The following is a 22,088-nucleotide window of genomic DNA, read 5'->3' as shown; positions in this document are numbered from 1 at the left end:
GTTACTTTTTTGACCAGGGATCCAATCTGACCTCCCAGTTTTGGCCCATGTGAGAAGAGTTTTGACGGCCCAAAGCGTCAGGAACCAGATCAGATCCCGCAGGCGAAGCTGACCTGGCCACGCTGCTGTTGGCGGAGCTCTCTGCGATCTGCGAGCTGGCGATCCACTTGGTCTCGCCCACCACCGTCCGGGCGTGCGGCAGCCGTCCCACGTCCTTCACCGTCATCATGAGGTGGCGCGACGACTTCAGCACGCGGACGGCCTCGTCGTGCGGGATGCTCAGGAAGTTGTGGCCGTTGACCTCCAGGATCTGGTCGCCGACCTGCGGGGACGGAGCGGAGAAGAGAGGCGTGGTGGGAGGGGCCGAGCAAGGCGGCGAGGGCGGAGCGGGCAGACACTGATACATGCATGGGGTCAGAGGTGAGAGGTCAGAGAGAGGTGGAGGTGTGTGAAATGTTTAATGAATCAGAGCGAGGCCATTGTCGCAGCTGCAGCTCGGGGCCTTTGGTCAAAGGAAATAATTAGGATTAAAACTGCTCTGCTGGTTCGTACGCGGCTTTAAAGTAATTTAGCGTCGGATCAAAGAGTTCAGGCTGCAGACGAGGAGTAATAACGTTCACACTAAAACACCTTGAACTGAACCTTCAGCTGCCAGTAATGAGCCTTTCTGTAGACACAACCAACGAGACGCTGGTCTGAAGGAAAATGGCTCCCATGTTTCTGCTGTCGGTAAAAACTAACCTGAGTTTTAGTCACGAATTCACCAAGCAGATCTGATGCAACTTAAATGTGTTCAACACACAAACAGCTGAAAATATTTAAGCTTTTCAGATGAAGTCTAACTGAAAAAATACCAGAAAACGCCAACAGGAATTTTAAAGTTGACAGGAAACGTCGTAGGAAACATAAAACATTTGACCTTTTTGACCTTTTTATGGTAGATTTTATTATTTATTAAATCTACCTGCTCTGGTTGTGGAAAAACCTGAAGTCCTTCCCTTCCAAACATTTCAGAAACAATAAAATAAATCAATAACAAGAATCACAAAACCTGAAGTAGCAGATTATTGATTATTAACACTGCAAAAACTCAAAATCTTACCAAGTATTTTTGTGTTTCTAGTGCAAATATCTTAGAAAACTAACTTAGTTTCAGCAAGACATAGGAATTTGTTTTCAGTAAATAATTATTGTATTTATAAAAATCACTAATTCAATGGAAGATGTTTTCACTTCTTGTAAAAATGTCTTAAAAGTGAAATAAGTTGCCACAGAACTAGTCCTTTTTATTTAATATTTAATTATTTACTGGAAAAAAGCTAATATATTTTTCTGAAACGTTACTTTTAAGTTAGTTTTGTTTTATTTCAAGTGAACTAAAATATCTGCATTCGGAGTTAGACTAAAAATACTTAAGATTTGTGTTTTTACAGTGCAACTTGTGTGTTTTTGGGGACTTCACTGCAAAAAACAAAATCTTACCAAATATTTTTGTTATGTTTCTACTGCAAATATCTTATTAAACTTGAAATAAGAAACTAACTTGCTGGTTTAAGTCAATAATTTCTTAATATTTACGAATATTAAAGTAGAAGCACACTGCAGTATTTTCACTTAGTAAACTTGAAATAAGATAAAAGTAACTTACAATATGAGCTTGTTTTAAATAAATAAAGTTTCAACATTGATGAAAAAGTGCTGATTATTTCATTTATAACAAGACATTTTCCCCACTATAAGTTAGGAAATCTGCAAGTGGAGCCAAAACGTTTTCATCAGTGTTAATGAATTATTGACTTCAACCAAGATATTTGCAGTAGAAACTAAACACAGATATTCCTCTTCATCCCAGCTTTATTGTGCGTTTCTAACTTAGAGCTCGACTGGGAAACGTCTGCAGGGAAACCAGAATCATTTCCTGTCACCTCGTTTGGTTTCCAGAAAATAAAAACCTGCAAACTGAACCGTTTCTCTGCTGCTGCTCTGTCTGATCTCAGCACGCCGCCATGCATGGCTGGAGGAAGAAGGTAATTACTTTTGTCACTAAAATATTCAGCGGTGGAATGAACTCGTGATATAAATTCACATTTTGGGAGAAGAGAAGCTGAAGGAGGGAAAATGGTTGAAATGGTTGTAAATACTCACTTGTTTCCTCTTTAACTCACAGCCAGGCTGAATAAATGCAACGTACCAAGAATCTACTGAGGCAAAATTATTAATATTTCCTTAATAGCATCAGTTCCTATTAATATTTACTAAAAATTAAAACACAAAATGTTACAAGCCATTTAGTCCAACTGATTTCATTTAAGTAAATCAAACCAGTTATGGTTGTTTTTAATTTGATGAATTTACTTTGAAGTCAAGTTTGAATGTAAAGTTTGAACTTAAAAGGAGTGGATATGCAAATAAAGTTTCAGCCTCTTAAAAAAATACTACATAATTTATTCTGATATCAAAGCTGCAGAACAGTTTGTCACATGTAAGATAAAATAAAATGAAGAGAAACTAAAATGAAATCTAAAATTATTCATAAGCCTGACAGGTTTTTAAGTTTTTCCATTTTGGAGCAAAACTTAAACTTTTTTCTTATTCTGAACATAATAGAACAGATTTTCACATTAACAGATGAAATGAAACATTTATTTCAAACAAGTAAAATACCAGAAAAATTAATAAGTAAAATAATCTATATGTATATCTTCATAATAATAAAAGATAAAAGCAGAACCTTTAAAAAGGAGTGAATGTCCCACATTATTTATATTTACACATCTAATTTTTACTTATTTCACAATTTCTGCTCAACTTCTTTTCAAGATTTAGAAATAATTATTTTCAATAAAAAAACAATAAAAATATGAATATTGGATCGGCGTAAAAACGGTGCAGAAAATATTAAAAATAATATTTCAGTCAGTTTTTTTTTACATCAACTAAAATTTATGATGACAAATAGAAATTCTTGGCGTACGAAATTTTTCATGATAAATGATAAACGGTGGTATAAACACTCAACATCCTGCTGTAAAATCTCTATTTACCGATAAAAGGTTTTTCTGCCAGGTGAGGTGGTTTTTCAGAAACAGATTTGTTTCATAAAACTGCAGTGGAAACACTTTTTGCACCATGTGAGCCATGTGATCAACAACAGGAAGTTACTACTGCTGGAAATGACAAAGATGACAGGAAGTAACAGAAGGAAAATGGTTTGTTTTGGGTTTTTTTTTTTTACAAACTCTCAGCATCAGACAGGTCATAAAAATTTGTGCATTATTTAAACACACTAAATCTGTAGCTCTTCTGTAAAACCTACGACTACAATTTCCCAAAAACGCCGCAAACGTAGCAGCTCCAAAGTAGGTGGAGCTTGTTGCGTAAAGCGCCCTGAGTCAGACACTGACATCTCCTCTGATTGGCTCAACTGTTTACATCCGTCGCTGCCGCGAGTTCTAACAATTTATCATGTGAACGAACTTATTTACATGTGATTTGAATGTAATTTCCAAACACCACTATGGAGAAATACTTTTTTTCTGATATTAATACAAATATTTGCCCACATTTCTAATGGAAACCCAGCGACTGCCTGCCCAGAAACCTGAATGAAGTGAGTAAAACCCAGCTTGCGATTCCAGCAACCGTCCTGATAAACCGCAGCAGGACACGCCGACATGCCACAGCGAGCAGAAAGAACAGGTGTAAATAATTCAATTATTAATCCACTTCCCTCTGTGCAGCCCGCCGGCTCATCCAGATATGGTTCCTGCTTCCAGGAGGCTTAGCGGGAACACAGTCCTTGTTAACGTTTCGAGCAGCACCTCTGGCCGCGGCGCCGCGGCGCCGCTCGGGGAAAGCCTATTAACAGGCGAGCTGATGGAGACGGGTTATTTGCCTCGGGGCCTGGGGTCAAACTGAGGACACCCCCAAAACAGCAGCAACCGGCTTTAATTCAGAGGTTTTATATGTACAGAAACAAAAAGGAGGAGATCTTCCTGTCATACGGAGGAGGATTAGTGGCTTACACGCCGCTATCCTGACGTTCACAACAGTAGGATTTTACCATCACAACGCGCCTCAACAGCTAAAAATAAAGCTTGTGTCGCCTGGAACAGAAATGGATTAACATGGAGCTAACTGATGCTGAGTTTTGAAGATTAGGGATTCAATTTAATTCATGCTGCAGAGTCAAAAGACGTTTACTTTTTCAATTAGCAAATCAGCAGGCTTGAAAGGGTCCAACAAATGGTTTTTCTACTTGGATAATTAGGGAATCTATAGAAGTGTTTGTGACAATGGAGCCTCCATGGCTTCCTGCCTCTACTTGTTGGATTTTATGATAAAGTCAACATGGACTAATTTATGCCAGCAGTATTAAAAAGCTATGACTAACTAAATAACTTATTTACCAGAACCAACTGAAGACGCTAAAACCGTCGAATATTTGAAACCATTTCTAAAAATGCTTTAAACTTCCTGTTTTAATGTTTAATCACTGTCATTATATGAACAGTGGAGCCTGTCCTGGTGCTACCACAGAAGCTAACATCTACTAAACACACCAGTAGCGCTGCAGCTAAATATTTCAGCTTCCCAAGGTGCCCAAATATGTTTGCTGAAAATATTCAGCAAAGAGGCAAATTTTCTGCAAATAATTTGGAATTACATCCCAAAGAAAAATCCATGAATACTAAAGCAGGAATATACGTAGGTTAGCTTATTGCTAAACTAGTTTCCATTGAACTAGCAGGAGAAAACTGTAAAAAAGTAAAACTTTTGCCTTTTTAAAACAAGTCTTGTTTTCCATGTATGAACGGTGTCGAGTTAACATAACACACTAATACACATTTCAATTAGTACCAGTAATCCGAAAAGCAGCTAACATTAGCTAACATTAGCCANTTTTTGCTTTCATCTCATTTATTCTGGAGTAACTAGAATCACCAGGCTACTTTTTCCCAAAAGCAAATCTTATGTTCTGTATAAACAATTATAATAATAATCATAATTTTGTTAATTTTGAGCAAATAAAATATTAAAAAAGCACAAAAAGTTTGTCTAAAATGTCGTTTTTGTTTCTCCAAGTGCGTTTAACATAACGTTTGGCCTCCACTTCTGCCAGCAGATCGAAACAAAACCAATAAGTTAATTTAAATTTGAAACTTTGATCTCACACATCCGGCCTCCTTCACTGCGGCGTCCGGTTCTGTTGGACCCAAACTGTCCATCAGAGTCTCCCTAATAAAACGTGAGCTCTCCTCTCTCCTTCCTCTTCGCTGCCGTCAGCTGCTGTCGCTTCCAACTTTCCTGCCATTTCGACATTCTCTTCACAAAGTCGCAGCCAAAGTCAAAGCGGAGGGAAAGTGGCGCTGAGATAATCAGCGACAGCTTCGGGGAATATTTGCTTAGATTTTTAAAAGTTTGCCACGCAGCAGTGATCCCTGAAACATTATATTTAGAGCAAAAGGTGAAATGTGGATTATTTTACTGCGGTTTTGATGTTAAATCCCCAACGGTCCCATTAGCTCCACTCTGACCTTGAGCTGCTGCTCATCCATGCGGTCCTGAGACGTTTCAGTCTGATTTAATGTCTCTACATTAACATGAAATTATTCCAGGGTTTAGTTTTCGGTTGTATCAGCAACGAAACATTTGAAAATGTTCACATAACTAAAGTCAGATGAACTGGACAAACGGCTCATTTTTGGATAAATTAGCAACATTTAAATGTAAATCAGGGAGCGTCTGAGTGAATGTTACAAAAATACTTTGTGAATAACTACATTCAGGAAAACAGGTGAATTTTTACATCTTTAAAAAGTTTTTCACCTCCTTAAATATCACAAAAGAAACTGAAACCATACAAAGTTTCAATATGTTGAAATACATGATGTAGATTTGTTGGTTAAATGTTTTGCAGTTTTACTTTTATTTGAGTCACAAATCCATAATAAATGTATTGTGAGGTTCCACAAGGTTCATCACTGGGATTCTTGTCATTTCTTACATTTTATGCTTTTAAATTGCTGCAATTCGCAATAATTTTGTTATAGAAGGCATTTAAACTATTGCAATAATTTGAGAAAAAGCTGACATGATTTGGCTTGATGGCAATTATTTGGCTTTAATTTTAGTTTTACCTGTTTTTAGCATTCTCAGCTAACAATTAGCAATCAAATGTGTCTAAAATAAAATGTAGTGAAGTAAATATCGACAGCAGGCCATGATGAAAGTCATAAATATAAACTATATGAGATCAATAATATATCAACAGTGGCAGAAACTACAGAATATTTTAGTCTCAAACTATTTCATGATTAATTGAGTTATAATGAAGAAAAGCCCCAACATTAACTGGAGATTAGTTACACGTATTCCAGGCATTTTATTTATTAACAATTCCTTTTCTATTCTTTGAAAAAAATAAACAAATAATTACTGGTTCTGAAAATAACCAGTAAGTTGTTTACTGGTTTAGTTGGAGTCAAACAGAACCAGAATCGTCCTGTGAGGAAAGTTATAATTACTATTAATGACTGAAAAAATAAAAGTTATTTTGGTTGATGCAGCAGAAAATTACCACCATAAAGGAAATATACCCCATTGATGAACTCAAAACATGGAAAATATCAAATCAATTGTAAAAATACGTATCAAATATGTTTGTTTTTCTGCTGCTTATTAGTGTAACTTTATGCAAACATTACAGCAGCAGAGGAGAAACTGTGTGGCTTTACAACATTGTTTCAGATAAAATCAGAAACAAACATCATCGCTGGTCCTGAACATCGTTCACGATGTTTGTTCAGATCACAGGCAGATAAAAATCTCACCTTTCCTGCTGCAGAAGCTCCTTGATCCACACAGAAGCTAAAGAGAAACAAACAGCAGAAACTGATGATGACAGGAGAAAACATGGCATTTAATACATGATAAAAAGATCGCTTCTATCTTTTAAAAATGCTGAGACTATCAAAATATAACTAAACTTCTTCTTTTTTTTACTAATTAATCAAAAATAATTACACACAAAAACATTCTTCAGTAATATTAGCAAAATAAAAATGTCTGAAATCTTATTTTGGACATTTATTCAGACATCCAAACTGCCACAATTTCATCTAATTTAATGTAAAAAGTTATTTCAAATTTTGTATTTTTTTACTCTTTTTTGCTGGTATATTTAAAACTAGACCTTCATTTTTATTTTGTGTCATTTAACTCCAATTCATCCATGTTTACAAAAATATATTAATAAGAGCCTTATTTAGACCAAACTTACTAAAACGTAAAGCATCTTTATGCATGTAAAACAAATGTTCACTTTAACAAAAAATGAAAACAAATTGAGCTGAGCTCAGCTTTCTATGCACATATTTTAAAGATGAAAGGAACATTTGAAACGTGTTGACTGGCAGCTTTTCATCTTTCGTAGCAGATTCCTCGTCCATCCTCATGAATGCACAGCGCCTCTCATTCTGAGGCTGCATCTCAGCTGCTGCCTCTGAAACTGTTGTTCAGAGAGACGCTGCAACGGGAAAATGTCTCCAAGCCATTTTCCTCAATGCATTCGGAGCGAAGACACGCAAATGTAAACCACAAAGCACCATTATTTTCTCCTTCTCTCTCTGAAATGGTTGAAGGGGAAACGTGAGAAGAGTGAAAGTTTTCAGACGTCTGGTTGGAGTGAAATACAACAAACAGACGTCTAAAATAAAATAAATGCTGTGAGGAAACACCGTAAGCCAAAACTCACTTCACTCCCTCTGGTGATGTATTAAAACACTTAGTTTAAAGATTTAAATTTAACCAGCTGACGCTTTAAAAGTATATTACTTTCTAATTTTCCTGAAATATCCTCGTAGAATGAGAGAATAAATTACAAAATACCAAAAAAATGAACAGAGTTATAAAATAACATCTTAATTCCTGGGCATGTATTATTTTTGACAAAACTGAAACATAAATCAGTTTTATTCTCTAAATTAAATTAAATTAAATTATTATCACTTCAAAAGTGTAAAACAAAGAAAATGATCCACATATTTACTCATTTATGAATGCAATACAGTAAGGCTGAAATGATTAATCGGATTATTTGCGATTAATCGATTACTGAAATAATCGTCAGCTAATCTGTAGTAATCGATTAATCGCTAACGTGAATATACAGACTCAGAAAAAGGCAGTTTCCACAAAGAATAACATATTCAGAGCAGTAATTAAGCCAAAAAGGTGCAAAAATATACATTTTGAATTTGAGATAAAAAAAATTGTCTGTAAATATGTTGTACCAAAAACTCTTCTTTTTGGCTTCACATGGTTCAAAATCTGCAAGTAAAAATCTCCAATTAACCACTGAATTATTTTGCATTTTTAATGTATTTCTAATAATGTATTAATCTGTATTTTGGCTCCATTCTTCCCCGTTACTTTTTTGACCAGGGATCCAATTTGACCTCATTTTGACCTACAGAGTTTGGAGACACCAGGCCTAAAAAGTCAGTATTTTGATCATTTTTTCATTTTTTTTGTTCCCTTCTTCTCTGTTACTTTTTTGACCAGGGATCCAATCTGACCTCCCAGTTTTGGCCCATGTGAGAAGAGTTTTGACGGCCCAAAGCGTCAGGAACCAGATCAGATCCCGCAGGCGAAGCTGACCTGGCCACGCTGCTGTTGGCGGAGCTCTCTGCGATCTGCGAGCTGGCGATCCACTTGGTCTCGCCCACCACCGTCCGGGCGTGCGGCAGCCGTCCCACGTCCTTCACCGTCATCATGAGGTGGCGCGACGACTTCAGCACGCGGACGGCCTCGTCGTGCGGGATGCTCAGGAAGTTGTGGCCGTTGACCTCCAGGATCTGGTCGCCGACCTGCGGGGACGGAGCGGAGAAGAGAGGCGTGGTGGGAGGGGCCGAGCAAGGCGGCGAGGGCGGAGCGGGCAGACACTGATACATGCATGGGGTCAGAGGTGAGAGGTCAGAGAGAGGTGGAGGTGTGTGAAATGTTTAATGAATCAGAGCGAGGCCATTGTCGCAGCTGCAGCTCGGGGCCTTTGGTCAAAGGAAATAATTAGGATTAAAACTGCTCTGCTGGTTCGTACGCGGCTTTAAAGTAATTTAGCGTCGGATCAAAGAGTTCAGGCTGCAGACGAGGAGTAATAACGTTCACACTAAAACACCTTGAACTGAACCTTCAGCTGCCAGTAATGAGCCTTTCTGTAGACACAACCAACGAGACGCTGGTCTGAAGGAAAATGGCTCCCATGTTTCTGCTGTCGGTAAAAACTAACCTGAGTTTTAGTCACGAATTCACCAAGCAGATCTGATGCAACTTAAATGTGTTCAACACACAAACAGCTGAAAATATTTAAGCTTTTCAGATGAAGTCTAACTGAAAAAATACCAGAAAACGCCAACAGGAATTTTAAAGTTGACAGGAAACGTCGTAGGAAACATAAAACATTTGACCTTTTTGACCTTTTTATGGTAGATTTTATTATTTATTAAATCTACCTGCTCTGGTTGTGGAAAAACCTGAAGTCCTTCCCTTCCAAACATTTCAGAAACAATAAAATAAATCAATAACAAGAATCACAAAACCTGAAGTAGCAGATTATTGATTATTAACACTGCAAAAACTCAAAATCTTACCAAGTATTTTTGTGTTTCTAGTGCAAATATCTTAGAAAACTAACTTAGTTTCAGCAAGACATAGGAATTTGTTTTCAGTAAATAATTATTGTATTTATAAAAATCACTAATTCAATGGAAGATGTTTTCACTTCTTGTAAAAATGTCTTAAAAGTGAAATAAGTTGCCACAGAACTAGTCCTTTTTATTTAATATTTAATTATTTACTGGAAAAAAGCTAATATATTTTTCTGAAACGTTACTTTTAAGTTAGTTTTGTTTTATTTCAAGTGAACTAAAATATCTGCATTCGGAGTTAGACTAAAAATACTTAAGATTTGTGTTTTTACAGTGCAACTTGTGTGTTTTTGGGGACTTCACTGCAAAAAACAAAATCTTACCAAATATTTTTGTTATGTTTCTACTGCAAATATCTTATTAAACTTGAAATAAGAAACTAACTTGCTGGTTTAAGTCAATAATTTCTTAATATTTACGAATATTAAAGTAGAAGCACACTGCAGTATTTTCACTTAGTAAACTTGAAATAAGATAAAAGTAACTTACAATATGAGCTTGTTTTAAATAAATAAAGTTTCAACATTGATGAAAAAGTGCTGATTATTTCATTTATAACAAGACATTTTCCCCACTATAAGTTAGGAAATCTGCAAGTGGAGCCAAAACGTTTTCATCAGTGTTAATGAATTATTGACTTCAACCAAGATATTTGCAGTAGAAACTAAACACAGATATTCCTCTTCATCCCAGCTTTATTGTGCGTTTCTAACTTAGAGCTCGACTGGGAAACGTCTGCAGGGAAACCAGAATCATTTCCTGTCACCTCGTTTGGTTTCCAGAAAATAAAAACCTGCAAACTGAACCGTTTCTCTGCTGCTGCTCTGTCTGATCTCAGCACGCCGCCATGCATGGCTGGAGGAAGAAGGTAATTACTTTTGTCACTAAAATATTCAGCGGTGGAATGAACTCGTGATATAAATTCACATTTTGGGAGAAGAGAAGCTGAAGGAGGGAAAATGGTTGAAATGGTTGTAAATACTCACTTGTTTCCTCTTTAACTCACAGCCAGGCTGAATAAATGCAACGTACCAAGAATCTACTGAGGCAAAATTATTAATATTTCCTTAATAGCATCAGTTCCTATTAATATTTACTAAAAATTAAAACACAAAATGTTACAAGCCATTTAGTCCAACTGATTTCATTTAAGTAAATCAAACCAGTTATGGTTGTTTTTAATTTGATGAATTTACTTTGAAGTCAAGTTTGAATGTAAAGTTTGAACTTAAAAGGAGTGGATATGCAAATAAAGTTTCAGCCTCTTAAAAAAATACTACATAATTTATTCTGATATCAAAGCTGCAGAACAGTTTGTCACATGTAAGATAAAATAAAATGAAGAGAAACTAAAATGAAATCTAAAATTATTCATAAGCCTGACAGGTTTTTAAGTTTTTCCATTTTGGAGCAAAACTTAAACTTTTTTCTTATTCTGAACATAATAGAACAGATTTTCACATTAACAGATGAAATGAAACATTTATTTCAAACAAGTAAAATACCAGAAAAATTAATAAGTAAAATAATCTATATGTATATCTTCATAATAATAAAAGATAAAAGCAGAACCTTTAAAAAGGAGTGAATGTCCCACATTATTTATATTTACACATCTAATTTTTACTTATTTCACAATTTCTGCTCAACTTCTTTTCAAGATTTAGAAATAATTATTTTCAATAAAAAAACAATAAAAATATGAATATTGGATCGGCGTAAAAACGGTGCAGAAAATATTAAAAATAATATTTCAGTCAGTTTTTTTTTACATCAACTAAAATTTATGATGACAAATAGAAATTCTTGGCGTACGAAATTTTTCATGATAAATGATAAACGGTGGTATAAACACTCAACATCCTGCTGTAAAATCTCTATTTACCGATAAAAGGTTTTTCTGCCAGGTGAGGTGGTTTTTCAGAAACAGATTTGTTTCATAAAACTGCAGTGGAAACACTTTTTGCACCATGTGAGCCATGTGATCAACAACAGGAAGTTACTACTGCTGGAAATGACAAAGATGACAGGAAGTAACAGAAGGAAAATGGTTTGTTTTGGGTTTTTTTTTTTTACAAACTCTCAGCATCAGACAGGTCATAAAAATTTGTGCATTATTTAAACACACTAAATCTGTAGCTCTTCTGTAAAACCTACGACTACAATTTCCCAAAAACGCCGCAAACGTAGCAGCTCCAAAGTAGGTGGAGCTTGTTGCGTAAAGCGCCCTGAGTCAGACACTGACATCTCCTCTGATTGGCTCAACTGTTTACATCCGTCGCTGCCGCGAGTTCTAACAATTTATCATGTGAACGAACTTATTTACATGTGATTTGAATGTAATTTCCAAACACCACTATGGAGAAATACTTTTTTTCTGATATTAATACAAATATTTGCCCACATTTCTAATGGAAACCCAGCGACTGCCTGCCCAGAAACCTGAATGAAGTGAGTAAAACCCAGCTTGCGATTCCAGCAACCGTCCTGATAAACCGCAGCAGGACACGCCGACATGCCACAGCGAGCAGAAAGAACAGGTGTAAATAATTCAATTATTAATCCACTTCCCTCTGTGCAGCCCGCCGGCTCATCCAGATATGGTTCCTGCTTCCAGGAGGCTTAGCGGGAACACAGTCCTTGTTAACGTTTCGAGCAGCACCTCTGGCCGCGGCGCCGCGGCGCCGCTCGGGGAAAGCCTATTAACAGGCGAGCTGATGGAGACGGGTTATTTGCCTCGGGGCCTGGGGTCAAACTGAGGACACCCCCAAAACAGCAGCAACCGGCTTTAATTCAGAGGTTTTATATGTACAGAAACAAAAAGGAGGAGATCTTCCTGTCATACGGAGGAGGATTAGTGGCTTACACGCCGCTATCCTGACGTTCACAACAGTAGGATTTTACCATCACAACGCGCCTCAACAGCTAAAAATAAAGCTTGTGTCGCCTGGAACAGAAATGGATTAACATGGAGCTAACTGATGCTGAGTTTTGAAGATTAGGGATTCAATTTAATTCATGCTGCAGAGTCAAAAGACGTTTACTTTTTCAATTAGCAAATCAGCAGGCTTGAAAGGGTCCAACAAATGGTTTTTCTACTTGGATAATTAGGGAATCTATAGAAGTGTTTGTGACAATGGAGCCTCCATGGCTTCCTGCCTCTACTTGTTGGATTTTATGATAAAGTCAACATGGACTAATTTATGCCAGCAGTATTAAAAAGCTATGACTAACTAAATAACTTATTTACCAGAACCAACTGAAGACGCTAAAACCGTCGAATATTTGAAACCATTTCTAAAAATGCTTTAAACTTCCTGTTTTAATGTTTAATCACTGTCATTATATGAACAGTGGAGCCTGTCCTGGTGCTACCACAGAAGCTAACATCTACTAAACACACCAGTAGCGCTGCAGCTAAATATTTCAGCTTCCCAAGGTGCCCAAATATGTTTGCTGAAAATATTCAGCAAAGAGGCAAATTTTCTGCAAATAATTTGGAATTACATTCCACAGAAACACTCAGGAACACCAAACCACAAATCCTTAGATTAGCTTATTGAACTAGCAGGTACCATAGAATTACTGGAAAAAGTAACATTTTTAAAAGTAACAGGCTTGTTTTCCACTGCCTGCTAGCATATAGTTATATAACAAGCGAAAACACATTTCTACTATAAACCAAACATGCTACTGTCAGCTAACATTAGCTAACATGCTAGTGGTATCATTAGCATGTTGGACAAAGGAACAAATGACATCTAAGATTTGTTACTTGGTGACGTCTGCAGGGCTGAGCAACACATCAAAACTCTACTTAATATCAATGTGATCAATGAGAAACTAGTAAGATAAGAAGGAAATCTGATGTAAATGTTTAGCATCTATTAGCTTAGTGTATTAAAATGAGAAAATAATTTAGTTTTACTTAGCTGATAACATATTTTTCTAATTTATTTATTATATATGCATAATTAATGTTAATAGTTTGAAATGTATGTCCTGTGCTGAATTTCTCTTCAAAAATTGTTGAACATTTTTAATTGGATCTGTTTTTAAAATTTTATTTTGAAGCCTCTATTTGAGTAAATATCTAAAAGCTCAACAGGAATTTATGAGGGAAATTTAAAAGTTCACTGCTGAGTTAAAACCTTCAGTATTTTTACTCAGTAAACAATAATAATGGTGATGATTCTGACAAAAACAATTTTTATTTTAAAAAAGGGAATAAATCATGCAGGTGACTTTATTTTTTTTTAAAAAGCCAGGTAACTCATTCATATTTTTTTAAATAATAAGAAAATAACCAGAAATGTATAAAATGTAGAAAATATTGATTTTCCTTCCTTTAAGTAAAAATAAGCCAGACTTTTTTCAGTCTTTTTGAAACCTGTGGGACTAATAAGAAATGTTCTTTGTGGTTTTGAGTTTTAGACTTTTAGAACAAATTTAAATAATTAGTATTTCTGCTTTAATGTGTAACATGTTGCAAACATCCTGACAGTTGAAACCTTTTCCCTCTCAGGACCAATAAAACCTGCTCAGATGAATCATGCTAGCTTATTTGCACCTGCTGTATCCTGTAAATGAACACAACTGTAATCCTGGCTCTAATTACACGCTGTTTTAGTTTTATAACCGTCATTAAATCCACTCCATTAATTACAGAGGAACAAATTAGACAACGCCAATTCGCCGTATTAATCTCCCAGTGAATGTCTTCATTGTGAGAACGGCTCAGGATATTACGCCGACTCACATTCATTTCCTGAAGACTTACTCTCATCTTAACCTTAAATATCACCTTCTCTCCTCTCAGCTCAGCCTTAATCTAGCAGAAACCTAACCTTTAATTTTTTCCTCTCGTTTTAAATTGAGGAAATGTCCTCACGCTGCGTTCCTGTGGTGATTTTAAGTTCAAACAGCCTCATGTGGATGAAGGTGAGTCACTTTCTGCTGCCGTCATTTAGCTGCTGCAGCTCCTTTTCTCTCGCCTCATTAATCCCCTCTCAGCCTCTGTTTTTGTCCAGTTTCTGAAATAAGACAAAACTAACCTGTAAGTAACTTGACAGCAGGATATAGGAGTTTATTTTAAGTCAATAATTCCTTAGTATTGATGAAAAAGTTCTAGTTCCGTTGGTAGAATGTTCCACTGAGCCGTTACCTAGCAACCCCAGCCAAGCCAAGCCCGTCGCCTAGCAACCCAGTTCTAGTTCCACTGGCAGGTTATTTCACCTATAACAAGACATTATAGGTGGAATAATAGTACATTTTCACCAATATTAAGAAATTATTGACTCAAAATAAACTCCTTTATCTGGCTGATAAGTTATTTGTAAATTAGTGTAAATTAGTTTAAATTAGCATTTCAAGTGTCATAAGATACTTATGACACTTGTATAAACCAGACAAAAATGTCTGTTTTTGCAGTGTTGATTAAACAACAAAAATGAGTAAATTTTCAGAAATCGTCTGGAAAAAACTGAGAAATATCTGTGTTTGAAAAGTTGAAAATTAACTAGAAAACAAATTCTGATAATTTGAGATTAATCTCAGAAATGTTATAAAAAAAAATAGTCAAAAACGTTTAACTTTTTGAATCTGTTTGAGTTTCAAAAGCTTAACATTTCCAAGTTGTTTGTAGAAAATGTCTGAGATTAATCTCAAAATTTCTGAGGTTTGTTTTGGAAACTTTCCTCCTTTTTTCTAAAGCGCCATCATAGTTTTTGCAAGTTTGCTGTATTTAAAGAAAATCATCTGGTTTTCAAATTCTTTTGGGCTCAAATTAACAAATTTATTTTCAGTAATAAGAACATGATTTGTGTCACTTTCTTTCAAAAGGTTTGCTATGTTTGCTTAAGTTTAATAAATTAAATAAAGGCTGATTTGGCCGCCTTTTCAATAAAAGTCTCTGGATAAACATGGTCTGTTACTAAAACAGAAACATTTTGTCTTGTATTTACATTTTCCAGAGTAAGAAAATTATATCCGTAATAATTTTACCCTTGTTGCAAATTAAAAGTCTCCGTCTGCATCAATTTGTATCACTTTTTAATTGTGGCACAAAATCAATCCAATGACCACAAATGGCCCCCAGACCTCACTTTGGACATCCTTAGTCTACATAAAAGCAGATATTATAAACGCTTTGTTTTCTTGCGATCAATTCTTGTGTTAATGTCTGAAGGAAGAGCGCCTGCAGCTTTGCATTCTGGGTAATTAAACAGCTGCCGATGTTTATGCTTCGAGTGCGAATCAAAGTCAGCGTATCATAAAACCACATTCTTCAAAAACAGAGTGAAACAAATCAAGCCGTCGACTCGGAGTTGATTGATTGTGCTGCAACTTTTCCCATTTCAGTAACAACTGTTCGAAACAAACAAATCAGCAAAACTGTCTGAAATGCAGCGCCGTCTCAGCTGACAGGAAGCATAAGTTTGTGTTGTAGGGCCAAATAAAAGTGCTGCAGAGCAGCTAACGTCTGAGAATTTGAGTTTCTTCATACAGAATAAGAAGTTCAGAATAATCAGTTTACAGCAACATCACTGTAATACAGATAAACCTTTCATGTTTAAGGGCAGAAAAGTGAGATTTCCAGCTTCTTCCATTCACTGGTCCTGTGTTTTACACAGACATCTGGCTAATATCAAGTGTAGAGTTGACTGTGTGCATCTGAGTAAGAATGCTGGTCAGAACAGGAGCAGAAATTACAAGAAACTCCAGAAACTTCTGTTTCTGATCAGGATGCACCGATTGATAGGTGATCGGATGATTTATTGACTTCCCTAATTTTGGGAGATCAGTTTGTGCTTTGATACAAAACAGATTTTATCTACTTTTACAAAGGTCTGAAAATCATGAGAGAGATTTAGAAAAATGTTAAAATGTGAAAAATGCGAGACTAAGATCGTTTCCACACCAAGATGACGACATTTGCTCCCTTTTCAGCTGCTGCAGTTCGATTTCATTGCACTGAGACAAACAAACCAAACTATCTAAAAAACCTGTTTCCCTCCTGACCTGATCAGACGAAGGTTCATCCACAGGAAACCTTCCCTCAGTATAACATCTGGGAAACTATTTCCCATTGATGATGCAACATCCACCCCGACAGAAGAAAATAAATAAGTAGATTGAGGATTTATTTATTTCTACATCACAGATGTTTAATTTACCTGACTGGATTCCATATAAGTGGATACACAGCTTGTCTTTGCAAGTTAAATCAGCATTACTTTCATAAACGGATCCATATAAAATAATTTACAACATTTAATTACCTTTCCTCATAAACCTGATCCCTCAGGAGGAAAAGACGACTAATATGAAATATCCTCACTTTGGACTTCTCATGTCTCAATGTCACAAAAACACATTTTTGCTCCGTCTGAATATGATTAGTGTAAAGAAAACTGACATTTTAAAGCCACCTTCTGCACCTGGATGTAAATCTGCTCTATTAAAATGCGACCGTCAGTTTGGATCCCTGATGCACTTCAGGACAATTAAAGTGGGTTTTTATTGTTTCTCGCTGCGGAGCAGCAGCTCAGCTCTACAACACATTAAGCTGCTGGCAGGTTCATCAACACATCCCCCAGTAAAAAACCAGTAAAGTTATACAATCTATTATAGAAATGTTCAGCGGGACGAACTAAAGGGCATTAAAGGGATTAACCCAGAAAACATCTGAACTCAGGTTCCTCCTGTATGATGATGAATCTAAGCGTTAAATAAAGTGGTTCACTGCAAAAACACTAAATCTTACCAACCAATTTTAGTCCAGTTTCAAGAGCAAATATTTTATTACACTTTAAACAAGACAAACTATCTTAAAAGTAACTTTTTAGCAACAAATGCAGGCTTGTTTTAAATAAATGATTCCTTAAAACATTACTACATTATTCCACTTATAACAAGACATTTTTCCCACTTTATAAGTTAATTTATCTGCCAATGGAACCAGAACCTTTTCATTAATATTTAGGAATCGTTTACTTAAATTAAGCCTTTATATGCAGCTGAAAAGTTACTTTTTAGTTAGTTTGTCTTGTTAGATATTTGCACAAGAAACTAGACTAAAATTAATGGTAGGATTTTGTTCTTTTGCAGTGTAAAATAAGTGATAAATCATATTGTTGCCAAAAATCAGACTCAGCTCCTCCATCACCAGAAACTTTTTTTCCGGATGTTGAGGTATAAAAATGCCTTTAATTTCTCAAAATTTAGTTACAATTCTTACTTCAGGATGATTGGATTTGATGCGACACGGCGGCACAAAGTAGTGAATAACTGTGAAGTGAAACAGAGGCAGTTCAAAGGAAGATAAATATAAATAATATTTGATAAGTGTGATAGGAAAGCTTCCTGAAATTAAAATGTACAGTTTGTGAGCACCACTCCTGCAGGAATCAGATTAATTTCAAAGAAAAAAGCTGAGCTCTGGGTATTTTTGGCACCGTTGCAGTATTACCCTGGCAACAGTTCAGACCTGAGGAGGAAATGTTGTGGTTTTGTTTAATGTGTGGCAGCCTGTGGCACAGGAAGCGCCACAAACAGCAGCATTTCTGAGTGAAAATGAGCTGCACAGGAAAATAAACTGAAGGTGAGTTGGCAGGAGAAACAACTTAAAGGGAGCCTATTGTAGTTCATCTTCAGCAGGTTAGCATAGCTAAAGACAAAACATGTTTGTTACATTTTGTGTACCAAGTACAAACCTCAGGTAATGAGGTTTCACCTCATCTGTTCTGCGTGTTTTGAGCTTTTTATTCAGAATGAGCTGTTTTAGATGTCTGTCACTTTTATGCAGATTAGCTGCTGCTGGCCACGCCCCCAAAGGTTACCATCTTCGAGAGTCATGCTCTGCGCTGTAGTTAGCTTCCTGCTTTTGGAGCGTTCTCCGATTCGGTTGCATTCACACCGCGTCAGAGTTCACCTCAACCGAACCGAGGGTTTGAGGCGGACCCGAGTTCGTTTTGTTAGTCTGCATTCTCACCTCCCCAAACGAACCGGAGCTGGATTAAAGTGGACTGAACAGGGCTGGTGTGAGTGCAGCCGCAGTGTGAAGGAAAGTTTGAAACTCTGTAAAACCTCGGTTTCTAAATCAGGAGGATCCGGGAGCCGCCGGTGTCTGCAGATTAATCGCTGCTGCGGCGACTCAAATCACTTCTTTTGGGAGCTTTTTTAAGACTTATGTGAAAAGTTCTTGATCAATTTTAGCTGGAGTTTGTTTTTTCCCCCTGCAAGGTGAAATGTTGCAGCTTTGAGCTACGAGCTGTTTTGGGGAAAAACACTCAGAGCTGTTAGGGCAGACGGAGACCGGAGCACTGAGGAGCAGAGCTCACTGGTTTCCACTGAAACCATTAAAACGTCCCTCTGCTGGTGGCGTCTGAACACATGAACATTTCCGCTCTAATCTGGAGGAATCGATCAGCATCCCAGTTCTGGGAAACGGCTTTTCCCAGCTTACAGACTTCAGTTCAGCTCATTTAAATGGCGTTTCAAGGGACTTCACAGCAAAAGTCACTTCAGCTCAATAACTGACCGATTTAAAGGTCATTTCCATTATAAGTGTAAAGCAAAACTTTGCTGTTATTCTGCTAATTTCACAATTAACTAAGAAATGTACTTAAAATCACACCTAAATGAATATTTTAATAAAACTATAGCTTACACTGAGAATAAAGTGATCATATTAGTAGAATAAAAAACAAAAACACCAGAATAAAGATGCTCAATGATTATTGTTAGGAATTATAACAGTTTATTCTTATATTGTTAAAACATTTTTCTCGTATTATTACAACTTTATTTTTCTAGTTTTATGACTTTTATTCTAGTTATGACTTCTATCTCATAATTATCTTTTTCTAGCCTGTCCCTAATAATCCGTCATTTCCCTTTCATATTTAAATTGTATTTTATGAATATGACCTTTAGGTTTAAAATGTGCTTGTTTTGATCCGACAGCATAATTTAGAGACAGTTTATATAAAATATATTAAAATGTCTGTTTTGTTGAAGTTATTATATTCTCAACTTGACCGAAGCTCAAACTTAAACTATGAGTTCATTTATGCAAATATTAAGGTTTGTAGATGAGCAGGAAACAGTTTTTAAAGTTCTTGTCGGATGCAGACTTTGTTCCTAAAGGAAAGAAAGGATGTCCAGTTTTCCTTGTGCTCTTCTTTTCATGCAGCTCACTGATGTTTTTTCAGGTTTTTCATTATTTTAACAGGTTAATCTCTTGCTCCCCACAGCTTTCTGCTCCCTGGCTCACTCTGCTCCATCATACTATCTCTTAATCAGGCCTAATTTTCTCCTCTTTAACCTTTGCCCCCTCATTTCAACCCTCATTGTCTACATCTCCATCACCTCCTCCCTGTTTCTCCTCCTCGTATTTTATCCTTTGGCCGGTCCCGGTTCTGTTACAGAGTCCGACCACGGCCATCCACCATCTGCTTTGACTGCAGCCGGTTCAAAATCCTGCTGGTGAAAAGGAACAAAGCTGTTTGATGGCTGCGGTAACATCCACTTCTGAATCATTTTCCGACTCATTTAGATCAAAGTATCTACGTAAAATAACAACCATCAGCTCTCAGGCTGCGTTCACTGCAGCCTGAAGTGACCCAAGTCTGATTTTTTTGTCAAATCTGATTTTATTTCTTTTTTTTGCTGTGGATGTTCACACTTCCAAATATATGCTGGCTGTAAGTGACCTCCAGTGTGAACGACCTGAAAGTGTCCCGCATGCGCACTAGAGGGCGCCACAGCGTCAGCGTTCTCAGTGTTCTGCCAACCGCCATAAAAAGAAGAAGTGCTCAGTGTTTGCGGAAGTAAACATGGAGGCTAACGGTGGAGCTTAGCTTACATATTAGAAGTTGTTATCCGGCCGGAGCAGCATATTAACAACTTAATCCTCATATAATCCGTCATGGTTGTTGTTTTTCTTCCCGCTTGCGCTTATCAGGATGAAGAATAGTGAGATTTGTTGAGAATCAGTTCAGTTCGGATGAAGGCGGCCTGAACGTTATGGTCGCATTTGAATCGGATACTATCGGATATGGGTCACATTCTGAAAGAATCCGACCTGTGCTGTTCACACTGCCATGAAAAGATCGGATACAGGTCGCATTAAAAATCGGAATTGGGTCACTTCAGGCTGCAGGGTGAACGCAGCCAAATGGGCCGTTTTATCCGGTACTCCTTGCTAATACCAGTTTGGACCCCCTGTTTTCTCCAGAACTGCTTCAACTTTCACTGCTTGGTTATTTTGTGTAAACTGGCTTCACCACTGGAGTTCCCCAGGGCTCTGAGCTCGGACCTCTTCTCCTCTCTGGGCCACATCATCCAATCACATCCGAGCTCTCAGACCACCTCTATGCTCTGCCTGTCGTTCTCTGAGGATCCTCGCTCCGTCTGCCTCCGTCGTGTCCTGGGGGAATAAGGACCGATGGTGCTTCTATCCAAACAGCCCAGCGGTCCGGAAACGTTTGAAATGAGAACAACATGTTCCACCGCAGCCCAGAGGAAGATCCGTTCATCTGACGGCTGAAGCCACTGGAGTTCAGTTTGAGACGATCTGAACTTCTTTATTTTTGATGAGTTTAGATTCATGCAGCACTAACTTGCTGCGGTAAATAACCTGAACTGAACTAAATATAAAAGTTCCACCTGTTTATCTGCATTTCATCCATGCTTGGCCAGACATTTCTAAATTAATAGTCGGCTTGTGAAAAGGTTGATCAGAGGAGTGGAGGGCTGGCCTAATGATGCAACACTGACAGCAGTGAGGCCCGTCCGACTCCTGCCTGAATGAAATGTGTCAGAATCAGCCCACAGATTCACCCTGCGCATACTAAGATCTACACATGACGGCTGCAGCAGGAACCGGCCATCCGGACTCAGGATGTCATCATTCCTGGTGTTTATTGAGATAATGATAAAAGTAAGTGATGGTAAAAAAGTGGTTAAAAATCCCTTGTGCTGTTTTTCGGCAGACCACTGCAGTCAAAACCAAAAATGTCAAGAAAAAGCAGATTCTCTATTATTTAACAGGCTACATAAAGACACCACCTACACAAAGCATTGCGATCGTATTGCTCCAGACCATCTAATAGCTGCATGTAATCATATTTATAAGGAACTAACAGTGGTAACAACAATACTTAGTTTTCTTGGCTCTAGTAAAAATCTAGAGCAAAATAGAACGTGTCTTAGCATGGAGCTAGCCAAAGCACCACCCAGCCAGCATGCCCAGGTGGGCCCCATGTGGGGGAAAGGAGGGCTGATGTATGGGTCCCATATGTCCACGGGTTCCACGACAGCCCACATGGGCCCTAAATGGACAAACCCATGTGGGCCACCACCATATAGGGTGGTTCT

General features: G+C 37.3%; 1 protein-coding gene across 1 annotated transcript in view; it reads right to left on the bottom strand.

The window, feature by feature from the left end:
• The window catches only part of whrna (whirlin a), a 146,154-nt gene that overhangs the window by 35,679 nt on the left and 88,387 nt on the right, over positions 1–22,088 (bottom strand). Inside the window, exons 4-5 of the mRNA XM_015051789.1 lie at positions 8,662–8,945; positions 6,834–6,870 (exon numbers count right to left, since the gene is read on the bottom strand). Coding sequence (XP_014907275.1) covers positions 6,834–6,870; positions 8,662–8,945 — 321 coding nt within the window. The remainder of the gene's footprint in view (positions 1–6,833; positions 6,871–8,661; positions 8,946–22,088) is intronic.

Source organism: Poecilia latipinna, unplaced genomic scaffold, assembly GCF_001443285.1.
Source record: "Poecilia latipinna isolate Pla-1442-1.1 unplaced genomic scaffold, P_latipinna-1.0 Scaffold1066, whole genome shotgun sequence".
In the NCBI taxonomy this organism is placed as follows: Eukaryota; Metazoa; Chordata; class Actinopteri; order Cyprinodontiformes; family Poeciliidae; genus Poecilia; species Poecilia latipinna.
This window is presented reverse-complemented; position numbering and strand designations above follow the sequence as displayed.